The sequence below is a fragment of the Budorcas taxicolor genome, chromosome 16 (genome assembly GCF_023091745.1).
Source record: "Budorcas taxicolor isolate Tak-1 chromosome 16, Takin1.1, whole genome shotgun sequence".
NCBI classification, from domain to species: Eukaryota; Metazoa; Chordata; class Mammalia; order Artiodactyla; family Bovidae; genus Budorcas; species Budorcas taxicolor.
The window spans coordinates 44,759,291-44,779,073 of NC_068925.1; the positions used below are offsets into that span (position 1 = coordinate 44,759,291).

The 19,783-nt window shown below is 44.9% G+C and overlaps 1 protein-coding gene across 1 annotated transcript in view; it reads right to left on the reverse strand.

Moving 5' to 3' along the window:
* The window catches only part of SLC25A33 (solute carrier family 25 member 33), a 31,949-nt gene extending 13,836 nt beyond the window's left edge, over positions 1 to 18,113 (reverse strand). Inside the window, exons 1-2 of the mRNA XM_052653492.1 lie at positions 17,867 to 18,113; positions 2,233 to 2,412 (exon numbers count right to left, since the gene is read on the reverse strand). Of these exons, the coding sequence (XP_052509452.1) occupies positions 2,233 to 2,412; positions 17,867 to 17,922 (236 nt within the window). The 5' untranslated portion in view covers positions 17,923 to 18,113. The remainder of the gene's footprint in view (positions 1 to 2,232; positions 2,413 to 17,866) is intronic.
* Between the last annotated feature and the right edge of the window lie 1,670 nt (positions 18,114 to 19,783).

The following is a 19,783-nucleotide window of genomic DNA, read 5'->3' on the forward strand; positions in this document are numbered from 1 at the left end:
CACGATGGACAGAGGTAAATGCTGTGGATAAAAACAGAGCAGGACAGATAGAATGTGAAGGAAGGGCCTGGTTTTCAATAGCGTGGTCACTGCCAGGCCTTCCTGCAAAGGGGACAGCTGAGAGGCAGCCACGCAGATAATGTCCAGCAGAGAGGCCCTGTTGTGGAATGTTCCAACGTTCTGGTCTTTTAAAGGGCCAGTAAGGAGGCCAGTATAGCCAAAACGGTTTAGGAGGGAGAAATTCAAGGGGGCAAAGTCAAGGAGGTAATGGGAGGGGTCCAGGAGGCCCCATAGGCAGCCTCAGCTTTTACTCCGAGTGAGAGCAAAAGGATCTCCTTTGCTTTGCTGAGAACAGCCTGGGGATGGAGCAGGGCGCAAGGTCTTCCGCCAGGCCAGTTAGGAAGGTGGTTGTTATGCATGTGGTGTGGGCGCTGTTCATGTGTTTTAAAAGATGGAGAGGAGGTTGTTGTTGTTTTTTTTTTGGTTTACATTTTAGTAGAAGATGTATCGTAACACACCTGAACTAGAGAAACATTCCCATTTATCTTAGGGGCTTGGCCCCAGTGACACCCTCGACTTCCGGGTAAGAGGTCCCCAGTTACAGTAAATAAATAAATCTACCAGTCATGCAAGACTGGCAAGTATGTAAGAGGAAGCTCACCTTGGATGTTAGCAAAGCTGGCAAATAACCTCTGTTTGACTATGTCCAAAGCCCTTCAAGTTCCTCAGGAGCAAGGCGTCACTGGAGACACTGCTAGTGACTAGACGAACGGGGACTGGTGTCTTCAGAGCCAGTCTCTCTCCTTACTGACAGCAAAGCGCGCCTCCCATCTCAGTGCCCCACCTTTCCTGGCCTGCCCCTGACCTTCTGCATTTTGTGACTCCACAATCCTTCTCAGCATTCAATTAAAAAAAAAAGATTTGCCTCGAGTCTTGGCTATCAGCGACCTCTTTCTCTAGTTGGGACCTTGCCCTCAGCAGCTGGTGCTGTTGCCTAATTTGGCCCGAGCTTGGATGTACCCTGGTACATGTGTTTGGTGTGGGTGCATGAATTACCCAGAAGTTGGCTTTACAAACAAAACGTACCTAAAAATAAATTAAGCACTTTCAAATCCATTCTACCTTATCTAAACTGTAACTGAACTCTGCTCCAAATTCAAAGTGTTGTTGTTAAGAAGACAGAGAATCTCCATTTTATTGCATCTTTTTCTAACGCTTCCCCACTAAACATCCACACTGGTACACGGCTGTGTCTCTCTTGAACCCGCGTTCTCCCAAAGATCAGCTTCAGAGCTCTGAGTGACACGCGGAGTCAAAGTCAGGTCATCGTTTTAAAGTTCTCCTTTAAAAGCACAGGGTCCCCAAGCTAAAATGCAGACATTGCCAAGTGCTCTTCTGAATTTCTGATTTTGCCTTAAGCCAAATTCAACTTAAGAATATTCAGCGACTTGGTAAGCAAATGAAATATTTTAATACAGTAAAAACAGATAAACTAGGTGGGTAGGCTAGGTATGAAACAAAAATTATAAAGATCAGCTTATTAAACATAGATTGTAGTTTTCCTATAAATGTAAAATTATTTTCAAATAAAAAGTAAAAAATTACAACATTTTGTTTCCATATTACTTCCTCTTAAAATATTAACAACACTTCTCTTGTGCAATTTTAAAATTCATTCTACAAGCCTCAGAGCTTCTCACTAGCACTCAAAAGACTTGGGGCAAGAGGAACACTCTGATGTAACAATTTAAACATGGATTGTTTTGAGTTTGCTTTGTTAGGTTTACTTTAACTGGCCCTAGATGGTGATCACTTGCGTGCCGGGAGCCCTGAGGCTAAGAGAGCAAAGTCAGAGCTAAAGACATTGGTATAGATACCTAGTTCTTAAATTTGGTCACAGCCTCTACAAACAGAATATCCCATCCAATGGGCCGGATAAACATTCTGTGTTGACATTGCGGGGTGCGGCGGGGGGGAGGGGAGGTGCGGCGGGGGGGAGGGGAGGTGCGGCGGGGGGGAGGGGAGGTGCGGCGGGGGGGAGGGGAGGTGCGGCGGGGGGGAGGGGAGGTGCGGCGGGGGGGAGGGGAGGTGCGGCGGGGGGGAGGGGAGGTGCGGCGGGGGGGAGGGGAGGTGCGGCGGGGGGGAGGGGAGGTGCGGCGGGGGGGAGGGGAGGTGCGGCGGGGGGGAGGGGAGGTGCGGGTGGCGTGAGGCCAGAACCGGGACTGCACTTACTTCAGAACCTGTAAGAGTCCAGGCGTCACTGACGTTTGTCTCACCACCCCAGCTCCGCTGATGGTCCCCAGATGAACCTGAGGATAATAGACTGTCCGAAGAGCTAATCTTGAAGACTGCAACCTTGTCTTAATGACTTCTAGTGGACAAGTGAAAATAGCACCAACCGTGCCCCCACACCTGTAAGAAAGGAAACCACAACAGGCTCAGAAAAGCTATACTGAGCTGTGCATACATGAAATGGGAAATGGAATTTTTCTCTATTAAAATAAGGAAAAAAAAAGGTACCTATGTTCATTTCACAATTAGAGCATACCAACAGGGTGGGACAAACGGAAAGAGCAGCATGGAAACATTAATACACTAACATATGTAAAACAGATAGCCAGTGGGAATTTGCTGTATGACTCAGGGAATGCAAACCAGGGCTCTGTGACAACTGAGAGGGGTGGGATGGAAAGGCTCAAAAGGGGAGACATATGTATATGTATGGCTGATTCATGTTGATGTATGGCAGAAACCAACACAATACAGTAATTATCCTTCAATTAAAAAGAAATTAAAAAAAAAAAACTGGTTGAAATCCCAGTAGCTAAAAAGGTAACCACCGCTAACATGTTAGTACATCCTTCAGGGCTTTTCATTACTGGCTTTTTAACCTCACATCTTTTTCTTCTTATCTAGATATTATGAATGTCTTTCCATGTCAATATATATACACCTACATCACCATCATTTGCAATGGTTGCATCCTATTCCTATCTATCAATGTGTAATATTAGATGTTCACATCATTTCCAATTTCACTCTCATGCTGCAATGAATATTCTAGAAAATGTATCTTTTCACAGTGAAATAAAAATTATTCAGGTAGTGCTACTATTTTGAAAATCAGTGTTTACTACAAGTCAGATTTTTATTAAAATCTAATTTGGACTCCCCTGAAAATCAAACTAAAGCTTACCTTTTAATAATGAAGTCTGTGTGTTTCACTCAGAACTAATCAATTCATCCTCCAGAATTTCATGCACTGGCTCTGTGGGTCAGAGTTCCCTTAATGATCCTTCACAATTGGTTCATATAAAAATATTACCTGAACTTAAAATTTAAATATTTTCACCTATTTATCCTAATATACAGTACGTCAAGGCTGTGTATTGTCACCCTGCTTATTTAACCCATATGCAAAGTACGTCATGTGAAATGCCAGGCTGGGTGAATCACAGGTTGGAATCAAGATTGATGAGAGAAATATCAACAGCCTCAGATATGCAGATGATACTGCTCTAATGGCAGAAAGTGAAAAGGAACTAAGGGCCTCTTGATGAAAGTGAAAGGGGAGAGTGAAAAAGCTGGCTTAAAACTCAAAATTCTGAAAACTAAGAGCATGGCATCTGGTCCCATCACTTCATGGCAAATAGAAGGGGAAAAGTGGAAACGGCGGCAGACTTTATTTTCTTGGGCTCCAAAATCACTGCAGGGTGACTGCAGCCATGAAATTAAGACACTTGCTCCTTGGAAGAGAGCTATGATGGACCTAGACAGCACATTAAAAAGCAGAGACCTTACTTTACCAACAAAGGTCCATCTAGTCAAAGCTATGGTTTTTCCAGTTGTTGTCTGTGGATGTGAGGGTTGGACCATAAAGAAGGCTGAGAGCAGAATTCATGCTTTTGAACTGTGGTGTTGGAGAAGACTCGAGAGTCCCTTGAATAGTCAAGGAGATCCAACTAGTCAACCCTAAAGGAAATCAACCCTAAATATTCATTGGAAGGACTGATGCTGAAGCTCCAATACTTTGGCCACCTGATGTGAAGAGCTGACTCACTGGAAAAGACGCTGATGCTGGGAAAGATTGAGGGCAGGAGGAGCAGGAGGTGACAGAGGATGAGATGGTTGGATGGCATCACTGACTCCATGGACATGAGTTTCAGCCAACTCCAGGAGACAGTGAAGGACAAGGAGGCCTGGCGTGCTCTAGTCCATGGATTCGCAGACTTAGCAACTGAACAACAATCATGAAATAGCTATTTCTGTCTTTTCTTAAACAATAATATCCATGAAACTGCATATCTGGTGGGCTGGTTCCAGATAACAATGTCCCAGTACCACCTGAAGCCACTCCTAGACCACCAGTCACAAAGGTTCTTCTCTTTGGAGAAGATCAGAACACTGATGATCAGAACCTGCATCGTATTCATCTTTGTATCCCTGGCATTAAGATTCACAGGTTCACAAACAATATGTGTTCGTCAGAAGAGGAATTACTAAACTGCCCTATAAGGGAGCTAAATGTTTGAAAATAGCACTTACTCTCCACCTTCTATCACAGGCCGGAAAGCAGGAGCTGTGTACTGTATGTTCTTGCACTTGGTTAGAGCACAGTACCGGCCAAACAGGTGGTTCAATAAAAATGAAACAGCAGAAGCACCTATGATTGGGAAAAACAACAAGAAAGAGGAGGGACAGGCCTTCGCAAACACAGAATCTGAAAGTGAGCTTTCTGACTCAATGCAGGTGTTAAAAATCTGGAAGCGAACCCAGCCCCTCAGCCCCCAGGACAGGCCCTGAGGTAAGGGGTGAAGTCAAGTTCCCAGGAAGCCTTTTAAAACCAGGAGTCTATAGTTACATATAGCAAGTAAAATCCTGATAACTACAAGCTAGATATATGCTATCAACTTAAACTGCACTGCTGCCACTGATGAATGATTATTTTATGACAAGAATTCAACCCTCCAACAATCCTACTAAGGTAGGATTGTTTAGCTTCAATTTACCACAAAGAACCTGAATGTCAGAAAAAAAAGAATGACATACAGACTAGGGAAGCAGGGAGGAGAGGAAAATAGCCATTTGGAACTATGTAGGTAAGTTCAGTTCAGTCCAGTCGCTCAGTCGTGTCTGACTCTTTGCGAACCCATGAATCGCAGCATGCCAGGCCTCCCTGTTCATCACCATCTCCCAGAGTTCACTCAGACTCATGTCCATCGAGTCGGTGATGCCATCCAGACATCTCATCCTCGGTCGTCCCCTTCTCCTCCTGCCCCCAATCCTTCCCAGCATCAGAGTCTTTTCCAATGAGTCAACTCTTCGCATGAGGTGGCCAAAGTACTGGAGTTTCAGCTTTAGCATCATTCCTTCCAAAGAAATCCCAGGGTTGATCTCCTTCAGAATGGACTGGTTGGATCTCCTTGCAGTCCAAGGGACTCTCAAGAGTCTTCTCCAACACCACAGTTCAAAAGCATCAATTCTTTGGCGCTCAGCCTTCTTCACAGTCCAACTCTCACATCCATACATGACCACAGGAAAAACCATAGCCTTGACTAGACGGACCTTAGTCGGCAAAGTAATGTCTCTGCTTTTGAATATACTATCTAGGTTGGTCATAACTTTTCTTCCAAGGAGTAAGCGTCTTTTAATTTCATGGCTGCAATCACCATCTGCAGTGATTTTGGAGCCCCCCAAAATAAAGTCTGACACTGTTTCCACTGTTTCCCCATCTATTTCCCAAGGAGTGATGGGACCAGATGCCATGATCTTCGTTTTCTGAATGTTGAGCTTTAAGCCAACATTTTTGCTCTCCTCTTTCACTTTCATCAAGAGGCTTTTTAGTTCCTCTTCACTTTCTGCCATGAGGGTGGTGTCATCTGCATATCTGAGGTTATTGATATTTCTCCCGGCAATCTTGATTCCAGCTTGTGCTTCTTCCAGTCCAGTGTTTCTCATGATGTACTCTGCATATAAGTTAAATAAGCAGGGTGATAATATACAGCCTTGATGTACTTTTCCTATTTGGAACCAGTCTGTTGTTCCATATCCAGTTTTAACTGTTGCTTCCTGACCTGCATACAGATTTCTCAAGAGGCAGGTCAGGTGGTCTGGTATTCCCATCTCTTTCAGAATTTTCCACAGTTTATTGTGATCCACACAGTCAAAGGCTTTGGCATAGTCAATAAAGCAGAAATAGATGTGTCAGAAGAAAAGGAGTAGCCATCATGGTTAACAAAAGAGTCCGAAATGCAGTACTTGGATGCAATCTCAAAAATGACAGAACGATCTCTGTTCGTCTCCAAGGCAAACCATTCAATATCACAGTAATCCAAGTCTATGCCCCAACCAGTAACGCTGAAGAAGCTGAAGTTGAACGGTTTTATGAAGACCTACAAGACCTTTTAGAACTAACACCCAAAAAAGATGTCCTTTTCATTATCGGGGACTGGAATGCAAAAGTAGGAAGTCAAGAAACACCTGGAGTAACAGGCAAATTTGGCCTTGGAATGCGGAATGAAGCAGGGCAAAGACTAATAGAGTTTTGCCAAGAAAATGCACTGGTCATAGCAAACACCCTCTTCCAACAACACAAGAGAAGACTCTACACATGGACATCACCAGATGGTCAACACCAAAATCAGATTGATTATATTCTATGCAGCCAAAGATGGAGAAGCTCTATACAGTCAACAAAAACAAGACCAGGAGCTGACTGTGGCTCAGATCATGAACTCCTTATTGCCAAATTCAGACTCAAATTGAAGAAAGTAGGGAAAACCGCTAGACCATTCAGGTATGACCTAAATCAAATCCCTTATGATTATACAGTGGAAGTGAAAAATAGATTTAAGGGCCTAGATCTGATAGATAGAGTGCCTGATGTAGGTAAACCTGCCTTTAAATCATGATGGTAATACAACCCTAAACTGAGCTTTCACTGCCGAGTGCCTGGATTCAATCCCTGGTTGGGGAACTAAGCTCTCACAAACTGTGGCAAAAAAACAAATGTAACAAAACAAACAACAGAGCTGTCTCTTTACCCAGTGTTTGCTGAACTGTGGCCAAAACCCACTGAACACAAAGCAACCTAGAGGATATCTCAACCAGAACAGGAAGGGAGGATGGCAGGAAGGACTTGACCTGTGCGTGGGACAACTATCATGTAAGCTCCCAATTTTGCAGGGTGGTACCATCCTGACATCACAGGGAACCTGGGTCTCGATGAGGTTTATATACTTTCTCAAAGCCACGAGTGCCTAAGTGTCTCAACTGAAAACCAAATCCAGACCCTTTGTCTGCAGAGCCTGTGCTTCCCTCTATACTAAGGTATCCTCTCTGGGAGTATTACGGAAGGACAGGTATTTATATATAGTTTGTTAAAAGCTAGTTCACACTATTTGCAATTCACAGTTAAGATGGTAAATTGTCAATTAAGACAACTAGGACTTATAACTTTAATGTGTCTTTCAGTATGAAGAAAAAATCCTGAGCCCAACTGAATGTTGGTTGATATAACGTGCTCCGAGCACAAAAACATATCTAAAGAAAATGGGATATAATAGCATTTTAAAAAGGGAAAAACAAAACAAAAACAAAAAACTCTTCCAAACCTGTATTGATTCACATAAAATAAATTGCTCTTAATCTATTACAATAAAAACTAGGTAATGATTCCATGTCGCTGAAAAAAAAAAAAAACACCCCAGAGGTTGCAGTAAATTCTTGCATCAGAAAGTCAACAAGTTCCAATAAGACACTGGTCAACCACCTCTGCCTTGTCCCCAGGTCAGCCGTGTTTCTTACCTCAGCCAACTGTCGTCTACACGGATGCCACCGGTCAAAGGACGGCCTGCAGAAGTGCTAAGCAAACACCTGCTGACAGCGAGCTGGTCACCTCCTGGGTAGGGGTGGCAGGCCACACTCGCTCTACAGCCACCGTTCTGTATGTTACACACCCACGTGCCCAGGGCAGAGGGCCGGGTGGTAAAAAGAGCCCAGGCTCCTCCAGGGGCAAACAGAGGGTCTCCACGTGCCTCTTCTACAAGAGGGGTGGTACCGCCCGCCCCACGGCATCCCAGGAAACATACATGGTGCTGGGAAAGCACTGCAAACTGTAAAGCGAGTGCGGCAAGAAGTACCTGCTCAGCAGCTAAGTCCCTTCTCATCTACCAGGAAACACTTAAATGAAAACTACCTAAAGGATATTTAATTAGAAGACAAAGGTTCTAACATTACACTAAATTGTCCAAAAGAAGATTCTTCCTGAAATTTAAGACATTCCATAGCAGAATTTTAAAAGCTAATCTTTCTGGGACTTCCCTGGTGGTCCAGTGGTTAAGAATCTGCCTTGCAGTGCAGGGGGCATGGTCAGGGAACTAAGATTCCCACATGCCTCAGGGCAACTAAAAACTCAAGTTCTGCAACTATTGCGTGCCGCAAAAAAAAAAAAAAAAAGTTAATCTTTTGGTTCAACTGCTTTTTCTTTCTTTATGAACCAAACACGCAGGACATTCACCAGTCTGAGGAAGACAGTAGACAAAAGGAATCAAAATACTGACTTCTCTGAGATCAGCTTTCCAAATTCTCTAGATATTTAATGAGGTTGGGTCCAAAGCACTTAAGAATACAACAAATTATATTCTTTGTAGAAAAAAAGGCCCTGTCAATTCTCAATGCTTCAGTGCAAAGACCTTCCAAGTTAGCCCAGCTCCTCACCATGATCAATTACCCGGGATGAAGCCCCATCGACAGCGACTCTGCTGAAGGTATTAATATTAACCGAGCTTTTCAGGAATCTCCAGTCAGAAAGGGTGGAGACATCAGCTCTGTCTGCCAGTCCTCCCCAGCCCTTGCCAGTACTTCTTTTCAGCTGTTCTCCACCGAATCACGCCTCTCCTGTCCTTTCAGCTTTTCAAATTTAGTCCCCTAGAACTTCAGTCTCAAATCTGATTCACAATTTGCCTCTGCCACTGCCAGCTAGACTGAGGGGACTTGGTCTGCTCTTTCACCTTTTCCCCATTCCCATCCTTTTAGGGCTCTCTGGGCACAGGTCTAGGTCTAGCTGTGGGTCCACCTGGCTATGTGTTACGTGTATATGTATTGGTGGCCTCATCAAATGTCATGAGTCAGTGTAAATGGTGTGCAGGCCTCCTCAGGGCGCTGCTCAATTCCCCCAAGAGCCCCGTCACTGAGAAGCCCTGTATTCAGACCCCCAGCAGTCCACCCCCTCATCTTCTTTGGGCCTGAGAACCTTGCTGGCAGCACTAGGTGTGTCTCCCCTTCCTCTGGTCCTCATTCCTTGACATTAAGCCAACGGGGCCCACTAGTGTCCTTCCACGCCCACCACGAGGCAACAAGACAGACACTCAGTAGGAAGTCACCCCAAGCCCTCTCCGAGCATACCACACCAGTCCCTTCTCATCCTGCTGGCGGTGGCTGATAAGGCAGCAGCCTTCCCCCTGCAGGACGCCTCTGGACACAGAACAAGGTATCCACATCTCAGCCTCACAAGGGGCTGGTGACAGGGATGGGAACAGTGACGGGCACAGCCTCTCTCAACACTCCACAGGCCACAACGCTGACAACTATAATCTATAGCCTTTCTGCCCTGAATATGCAGCCTCGGATGCAGTGGCCGATGGCTGTCCTCCTCCTAAGTCTCAGAGTAGGTTCAGCTGAGGGCCCGGGTAGCCGATGCTCAGACAGCAGGGAAAGTCACACTGGATCTGGAGTTTCATGGTGACACAGTGCTGGCCCTACACAGTTGGACAACTGACTAATTCTGATCGGACACCTGTATTTTAGGCCACTAACCTCCACAGTGGGAGAATGCTCTAAAAGGCACGTACAAAGATCCACGGCCTATAGAAAGAAAGTATTACAGTCAAAAATAAAATTTCATTGTATTTAGAATCACCACCATTTAACTTCTATTTCCTGTGCATGTTTTATAACAGGTATAGAATTAATAGGTTAATATAAATATACATGGGGATATGCACAAACATTTTAATCACAGGCTTGTGTGATCAGTCTGAAGACCACTCTTCTAGACCAGTGGTCTCAGCCAGGATGCTGCTGCCCTGGCTCCAGTGACATCCTGCAATGCCTGGAGACACTTTTGGTTGCCAAAATTGGGGGAGGGGTTACTAGCACCTAGGACAGGGATGCTGCTAACATTCTACAATGCACAGGACAAGCCTGACCTCTAAACAGTTGTTTGGCCGAGCTTGAGAAACCTGGCTCCAGATCGGTAAAATGGACAGTGTGTGTATTTGAAGGTGGTATAACCAATGCGGAGTACTGTTTCCAGCATCCATTCCTGCTTTCTCTGTCCCAAATTTCTTAAGTCATACAGTTTGGACAGGCTTCCCTGGTGGCTCAGCTGTAAAGAACCAACCTGCGATGCAGGAGACACAGCAGGAGACAGGGGTTTGATCTCTGGGTCGGGAAGATCCCCTGGGGAAGGAAATGGCAACTCACTCCAGTGTTCTTGCCTGGAAAACGCCATGGACAGCTCATGGAATCACAAAGAGTCAGACACAACTTAGCCACTAAACAACAAATAGTCTGAATGGGATTAAACCCATTTCTAGTTTAGTCCTACGGAGAAGGCAATGGCACCCCACTCCAGTACTCTTGCCTGGAAAATTCCATGGATGGAGGAGCCTGGTAGGCTGCAGTCCATGGGGTCGCTAAGAGTTGGACATGACTGAGCGACTTCACTTTCACTTTTCACTTTCATGCATTGGAGAAGGAAATGGCAACCCATTCCAGTGTTCTTGCCTGGAGAATCCCAGGGACGGGGGAGCCTGCTGGGCTGCCGTCTATGGGGTCGCACAGAGCTGGACACGACTGAAGTGACTTAACAGCAGCAGCAGTTTAGTCCTAACTCACTTAATCAACATAAAGCCATGTCATCTGTTCAGAGATGGCACATGATTCAGCCCAAGATAAGTGGCATAATTCCCTGGGGAGCAATACCACTTTAGAGCTGGATGCACATCCAAGTTGGTCCAGTCAGAGTTAAGCTCAAGGCTTGTTCAGTGGAGGAGAACAAGCTGAGAGGTGCTGGAAGCCATTCTGTGTTCATGCAGGGACCAACCTTGGAATCAAGCAGATATTTCTGGAAAGCAGAGCAGTCATCGAGGGGTCCCACAGTGACACTGTTGAGCTGTTTAGGTAAGCCCTCTCTGAAGCCTGTGCCCGCTCTAAAATTTGGGTATACATGCCAATAATCAAGGCAGCTGTAAGTGAATTTGATTTACTACTTATAACTGAAAGTCTCCCAAATGAGCCTAGTCAATTAAAAAAAAAATTATACCCAAGCTTCTCAAGAAAGCACTTAAAGGGATTAACTATTATCAGTAATCTTCTAAAACACACTGAGGACTTGTGTTTCCAGTGGACTATGTTTCTAATGGCTATGAGGAAATTCCCTGGATATTAATTTAATTTCATTCCTAAAATCCTGCTCTAGTCACGGATGCCAAAGCCAGAGACCACTGGACTATTCCGTATCCAATACCCAATACCTCCGGGATATTCTAGTCAGTGAAACCATCCCAAGGGCTTGAACAGGGCAACAGAAAGGCCATGAACAGCAGTTAAATCATACATGTCTCAGAGCAGCAACAAGAGGCTCTCTGAAATCTATCTGCCTGATTTCCTAAAACAAAACAAAACTTATAACCTGTATTTTTCTGTACCTTTTTCTTCTTTTACTACTTATCCTTCCCCTTACCCTCATTCTCTACCTTTCATTCTTCCTGCTCAGAACTGAAGTCTCCTGTTTATTACATAAAGATGTATTTAACTGTTTATCTTTACCCATGTAGGCCTTGCTTGTTATTCTTCTAAAGGCTGTGGATTAGGCTCCTCCCCTCTACTTTATAGCAGAACAAAGCTAAGCTGGACCATTACTACTACAATATATACACTAGAATTTCTTCTATAGTCCTTATGTGATCAAAGACGAATTTTTACCTTTAATACATTTTTACCTTTTAACTCTGAGTTGCAAGTAACAAAGAGAATTTTAAAACCTAGACATTTTCAACAAAAAGCTGTTTTCTATACACAGACTCACTCAATTTAGACACTAAAGCCAAGACCAAAACACTTATCATCATTGCTACCCAATTGACAGTAAACTGGTTTCTAGACTCACAGCTTACATGTAACTAGAATATGGATTCTACTGACTAATAATATGGCCAGACACCCTGTGATCCCTAAATTCAGAGCCTTTGATAATTTCTCCCTTTCATCTGCTATCCCTATAGTCACTGTCTGAACAAAAAAGGAATGAATGCCTCTTTACACATAATTTTCTGGAATGTTTTATTTGAATACTTAGCACAAGGCTTAGAAGATTTTGATTATACAAATTCTGTGTTCACTCAGTAAAGCAAAATGCTTCTTTTTGATGCAGCTAACTATCCTTTAGATGCTATTTTCTATATCCTACTTCATTTAGAAAAAAAAAAATGAAGTAGCACCTGAACCAAAAACTCTACTGTGGACTTCCATGGTGGTACAGTGGATAAGAATTTGCCGGCTAATGCAGGGGACAGGAGTTCGATCTCTGGCCCAGTTAGATTCCACATGCCGTGGGGCAACTAAGCTGGTGCGTGTGCCACAACTGCAGAGCCCCTGGCTCTAGAGAACTCCTGTGCTCCCTTGCTCTAGGGCCCATGCTCCACAACAAGAGAAACTCCCTGCTCAGTGCAACTAGATAAAAGTCTGTGCACAGCAACAAAGACCCAGTGCAGACAAAGATAAATAAATAAGGACCTAAAAAACAACTTTACAGTACTTTCTGAAATGGAAGAGAATCAGTATCTTTTACAAACACACAAATCCAAAATGTTACCTTATACTAATGCAGTTTCAGCAAATTTTACTACAGAGCCATGTTTATAATTACAAATACAGTAGAGCTTTTATTTGGGACAATTTAACAGGCTACATACCTCCAGGTTAGATGCACAATACCTTTTATTCATCTAGTTACTCGTTAAACAAGTAGCAATGATGTTATCTCTAACACATGGGGGTTACTGTATTTGGGATGGATCAGTGAAGAAAACAGACACGGCTGCTACCTGTAAGGCTTAAACTTACATGACGCATAAATTTTAACAGGAATCTTTCATCCAAATATAATACATTAAAAAAAAAGTTGCATGTATGAAATACACTGGAGAAAATCAATTTACAGCCTTAGTATACTTATATAAGCCTCATATAAAATACATGGGCATACTATATTTGTCTTATCAAAGCTTCTTTAATCATTGCAAATAAATCATGTATCTTCTCTATATGGTTCCTGAGCAAATATATTAACGTATGCCTAATGAAAGTGAAAGTTGCTCGGTTGTGTCCGACTCTCTGTGACCCTATGGACTATACAGTCCGTGGAATTCTCCGGGCAGGAATACTGGAGTGGTAGCTGTTTCCTTCTCCAGGGGATCTTCCCAACCCAGGGATCAAATCCAGGTCTCCCACATTGCAGGTGGATTCTTTACTGTCTGAGCCACAAGGGAAGCCTAAGAAAACTGGAGTGAGTAGCCTATCCCTTCTCCAGTGGATCTTTCCAACCCAGGAATTGAACCGGGGTCTCTGCATTACAGGCGGACTCTTTACCAACTGAGCTATCAGGTATACCTAATACTTCAAAGCTAACACTTAGCTGACACAGATTAAACCTGCAGGAACAGGGACAGTACAGAGTACAACAGGTGACAGCTGTCTGCAATGAGGGGAAAGACTGAACTGTGAACATAACTTAGATTATATTATTTTTAAAACCTTAAAAGACATACATATCCCCATTAAAGTACAGTTTAAAGGTCCTGTAAATACATTTAGTGACAAGAGAAAACACCATGCCATAAAAATAAGACCTAAAGCGTATAATCCAGGCCATCAAGCTCTAATCTAAAGACAGCTTAGTAGAGCTATTTCAGGTGCTAAGTACTCTCCTGAATGCTGCTTGTTCACAACCAGAACTGCCAAGTCATTCCACGTATGTGTGCTCAGTTGCTTGGGCATGTCTGACTCTTTGCAGCCCTATGGACTGCAGCACTCCAGGCTTCTCTGTCCAAGGGATTTTCCAGGGAAGAAGACTGGAGTGGGTTGCCACGCCCTCCTCCAGGGATCTTCCCGACCCAGGGACTGAACCCGCGTCTCCCATGTCCCCTGCACTGGCAGGCAGATTCTTTACCTCTAGCACCATCTGGGAAACCCAAGTCATTCCATTGGGAAAGTTTAAAAGATTTTTCTCTGTCATGAGGTCTACACATAGAAGGGCTACTTTGGAGGATTTCCGAGTTTCTCTTAATGGGTTGGGTTTAAACAGTAGAAAGGTTTTGATAGGTTTTGTTTGATAGGTTTTGTTTTGTTTTGATAGGTTTTGTTAGGGAGTAACAGTAAAATTGGTTTAGGTTTTTGACAGTGCCACCCAGATTTGGGGATAGGAGAGAAGAAAGCAGAAAACAGTAGAATCCCTAAAGATACTAAAGTGAAAGTGTTAGTCGCTCAGTTGTGTCTGACTCTTTGCAACCCCTCGGACTGTAGCCCACCAGGCTCCTCTGTCCATGGGATTCTCCAGGCAAGAATACTGGAGTGGGTTGTCATTCCCTTCTCTAGGGGATCTTCCTGACCCAGTGATCGAACTCAGGTGTCCTGAATTGCAGATTCTTTAGCGTCTGAGCCACCAGGGTGGCCAGAGACACTAAAAACCAACATAAATGAATAAGGTTTGCTCACACAAAGAACCCACCCTAGAAGATGGCTAATGAAGGTGCTGATAGCGATCAAAAGTCTTAAAATTGTGTTTTGACTCAGCAATTTTACATACCATTAACACAGTTTACCCTCAGGGAATAATCAGATGACTACACAGGTACACATAAAGATGTCCAGTTTTATAATGGCAAAAATTAGCAATGAGGACTTCCCTGGTCATACAGTGGGTAGCAATCTGCCTGTCTATGAACGGGGCACGGGTTTGATCCCAGGTCTGGGAAGATTCCTCATGCTGCAGGCAACTAAACCCCTAGGGCCACAACTACGGATCCCAAGCTTTAGAGCCTGCCCTTGAGCAGAAGCCACCACAATGAGAAGCCTACATATCACAGCTAGAGAGTAGCCCCCACTTGCTGCAACTAGAGAAAGTACTCGCAGCAATGAAGGCCCGGCAGAGCCAAATATAAAATGAATTTCAAAAAAATGAGCAATGAGAGGTCAGAAAGAAATTATGTAATCAGAATAAATTAGGTAACCCTGTCATAAATGATGGTAACAGCCTCACTGAACTCCTGCCACTGCGCTTGGAAATGTTTACATTCCTCACTGCAACCACGGAACAGTGAGGGTTGATTAGAAGTCTATTCAGAGAATTCATTACCATGCTGCCATCAAAACTCAACATATTTCTAAGGAGGAAGCAACACATAAAGAAGGGGAGCCTATTTTAAAATTAACTATGAAATTACCTTTGCTGCATATATATATGCACACAGACCTGATTCTGAAGTGCTTATTTCTAGGTATTGGTTTGTGGGTGGTTTCCTCTTCAGTTCTCCTCTTTCTTAAAGGGCAATGCTATACTAAAAAGATGACTATTAATAAAAACCTGACTATTACAGGTTAATTTAGGAGCATTTTTGCCTCTGCAAAGAACCCCTGCTTTTAATAATGTAGGAAATTTAAAAGACTATATGAGTTGTTTTGGGTGAGGTTTTTATTTTCTAGGATCTAAAATTAATTTTCAACTATTCATAAGTCTGTTAGACCTGGTAAAAATATTAACTCAGTATCATCAATTAGTGATAGCATTAAACTTGTTTGATGTTAGTTTCCAACAGCTATTCAATAAATAGGAGAAATGTGACAGTCTAAAAAGTAGGGTCTCTGACTTCTTTTCAAAAGCAGTAAACTCAGTTCTCTGGAAAGAGGGCAGCTTAACAGTGGAAGCTAGTTACTTTGAGCAAAGTAACACAGCCTTCCAACAGACAGGATGGGACCACTGCACTGCCTGATTTTAACTGCAGGATACACCCACCCATTTGATATTTTAGCTCCTTTAATGTTCTTCCCTAAAAGAACTGGAGGCACTGTATTCTAGGCTGGTGGGAATGAGTCAAAATCCAATTAGCTACTCTGAAAGCATCCTTTTCAAACACTTATTTTCTTGCAGATCAGCAAGGAATCTTGAACTGCTAATGAAGGAATAGAAACCTGTTAAATACAATGGCCCCAGGCACCACCCTAATAACCTCCCCCGTTTTAATAAGTTCGGAGCTGTGCTGGCTAATGCAGTTTTCCTCCATCACAAGAGGTTGGTGCTCCAGCAGGAGAATCAGCAGCCAGAGGGCACTGTGAAGGGCGCGCTGGGAGAGTCAAGTCGACAGGGGAATTGATCACGCAGCGAGCCTCACAGAGGCTGCTCCAGAGCAAGGAACTCTCTGGGTTCGGAATACAAGCATTAAAAAAAAAGACCACCTCACTAGAAACAGTAAATCAAAATCACTGAGAATAAAATAATTTTAAAAAAAATCCCTGTTAGCTTAAGAAATTACTTTAATAACATGGCCAACTTGTTTAAAATCCTCCAGAATGACAAATCAATATTCTGTCTTAATTTAGGAACGCGGCCCCCTCCCTAAACCTTGTGTTACTCTCAAAATAAATCTTAATGGAAAGATGAAGCAAAATGAGAGGGAAGGGCAGAAAAGAGATGAATGAGAAATCATGCCTATGTCTGAAGAACAATCAAATTTTCTGACCGGACAAACAGAGTACCTAGGTAAACAACTACAATAAAAAGTACAAAAAAACTCAGGAACACTCTCATCAAGGGTATTTTTGCAGACAAATTCTTAACCACTGCTTGTTTGTAATAAGGAACATATCTGGGTAGCAACTAAAACACAAAACTGCAACTAAAATACTCAAATCAGAACAATAGGATAAGTGCCACTCTATGTAGAATTGTCCTACACTTAAAAATGGCTGTGCCAGGGCTGTGAGGTCCTTAAATAAGACTCCAAACATCTAAAAGACTCCAAAAGGACCCAAAGGCTGTATTGAAAGAAAACAAATCACTAATACAAAATATTTTAACTTCTATCTACCGAAAAACAAAAACACCAGCTCCCTTCCTAACCTCCCTAAAAATACGTTGCCGCCACTGAAACATAAGATGCCATGACGATCCGCCAAATGATGCTTTCAAAACAGGGCACATCTTAGAATTACGTTGTTTCTGACGCTCCAACCAGCAGGTAAGAAGCATTTCAACACACCTTCCCGTTCTCACTTGATCCTGCGGTCCCCCATCAGCCCTCACACCGGTTGCTGACCCCAGCATCACGGTTCACCAGCACTTCCCAGGCCCCTGCTGATGCCCAATACCGGCATCTCTACCTTATCAACTCGTCCCTGCGCTACACTGAGGAACTCCCGGGCCACATTGAGCATCTCCAAGCCCGCCTAGGGCCTTCGGGAAAAGGCCTTGGGGGAGAACTCTGAGGTCGCTAAGTGCAGCGTGGCCAGACAGGACCGCCGAGTGACACTCGTCAGACCAGCCACTAATTGTTTAAGAGAAGAAAAAGGAGGAGACGCCGCGGAGATAGGGATGGGCGTGGGCGCCGCGTAAAACCACCGTCGGGGGATGTGGTCTGGAGGGGGAAAGGCCTCGCGCCCCTCAAGCCTCCCCGCTGCCCCATCGCCCGGACTTCCTCCTTCGAGAGCCCGCATTTCAGCCCAGGAAGGGCTGGTAACCGGCCCCGGTGCACCGAGGGTGTGCGGCGCGGCAGAAGGGCGGGGGCGCGGGGTCGGGCCGGTAACTCACCCGCCGGCGAAGAGGTGAAGCAACGTGTTCTCCTTCTGCTGAGTCCCCGTCGCCATGGCCGCGCCGGCTTCGCGGCCCGCAGCCGCTGGGTGCCGCGGGCTCGAGGCGGCTCGACGGGGTCGCGAGGTAGTCGCTCCGCTCTCCCGGCTGCCCTCAAGCGGCCTCCGGTGCCGCCTCCATGCGCGCGCAACCCCGCGACCGGCTCCCTCAGCTCGCGCCCTCGGCCGCGTGGCTGAAGGCGCCTCACGGGCCACTGCAGCGCGAGCGCTGCAGCCAGAGGGAACCAGGCGCGCGGCTGTCACGTGCGGGGGCCGGGTCGTGACGTCACTCGGCGGCGCGGGCTCGGGGCGGTGCGCGACGGGGGTGTGGGCCCGGATTCCGCGCGCCTATTGGTCAGAGGGCGGACCTGGGCGGAGCCACTGCGCAGCCCTGGAGGGAGAGACGGGTGGGAGCCGCGGGAGCCAATGCGCTTGGAGTGAGAACCGGCTAAAGCTGCCTGGTCCCTGATCCGGGAGGCTTAGAAACTGGGATTGGTGGAGCCTAGCGAGACCGTGCGCCTGGCCTTTGTTCATTTTTATAGTCGTTTACTTTGTGCTACTTAAAGTGTGTAAAAAAGTATATAAATTACGTATGACAACTCAAGCTCTGTGCTTATCACCCAGTTTAGGGCAAAAACAAGATCCAAACAGTTTTAACTCCCAGTGGTATCATTTTGTGTTTCTTTGATTTTTCTAGAAATAGCTTTTTGGTCTCTTTCCTGATCATCTCCAGCCCAGACGTCTGAACTTCAAGTTTCTGTATCCGAGCTGTTTCTCTACTTGTGTGTCTTTGGGTCATCGTCAAGCTTAACCTGGCAACTTAACTCCAAGTCTCCACGCTCACGCAGGCCTTCCTTTGCCCCCGTTTGCTGTACATTCTACCACGTGACTCTATCTAATTTCGTCACATAGGCTTCTGCAGTTTTTTTGTTGTTTTATTTGTGTAAATTGTCCTTCCGCCCCTGGAGTGTAAGCTTCAAGAGTGCAGGGACTTTGTTCCTTTCTTTCAGGGTTTTCCCTGAGAAGGTGTCTGCCCCTTGGCAGATACCAAGGTATATGCCCAAGAAAATAATGAATGAATGCCCTGAATAGGACTCGTCACTGCATTCTTCCCCTCCCCCAAACCTGTCTGCCTCTTGTATTTCCTGTCCTGGAAGAAGATGATGCCACCATGTGCACAGCCACCAACGCCAATAACTTTCCTATTACTTTCGACTCCTCTCTCTCTTTCTCTCTCTCCTCAGCCTACCAGGCACTTCTGTCCTTGGAATTCTCCCGGAGTCATCCCCCTCTTTGTGTTCCTTCCACTGTGGCCGCTGGTTTCAAGTCTTCCTGTCTCTTGCAGCAAAAATCTTCCACCTGTCACAAGCCACCCTTTCATCCCTTTAGTTGGTTGCCCTCCACTCTCATCCCCCTCCAGAGGCACCAGGTACAGACTATACCAACACTTCGTTTTCAATCTCCCAGGGCTGCTAAAAGCAGTACCTCAACCAGACCAGGCTGCTAGCTGTCCTGTGTGTAAACACAGTGAGAGCTTAGGCAGAAGGGAAATTGTGTGCAAACACAGGAGCTGGGTATTTGATTGCTGGGGCTCTTTAAAAACAAGTCTTAAGAGCAGTCATCCAAAATACAAATATGGTGACTACTGTATATTAAAGCCATTACTCCCCCTAGAAGCAGGAAAAGTCACATCAGTGCTCCATATATGGGGAGAAATAAGGGAAGAAGGAAATGAGGCGGCCAGGAAAAAAAGCTTTCTTCCTGCTTCCTGTATCTCTCAAATCCCTTGATTCAGTTGCTCAGAAAGTCAATGTTTGTTTTAGCTGAAGATGGTTTATGAGGCATGAGTAGAAAACAGGAGAGAGTAATGCAATCATGT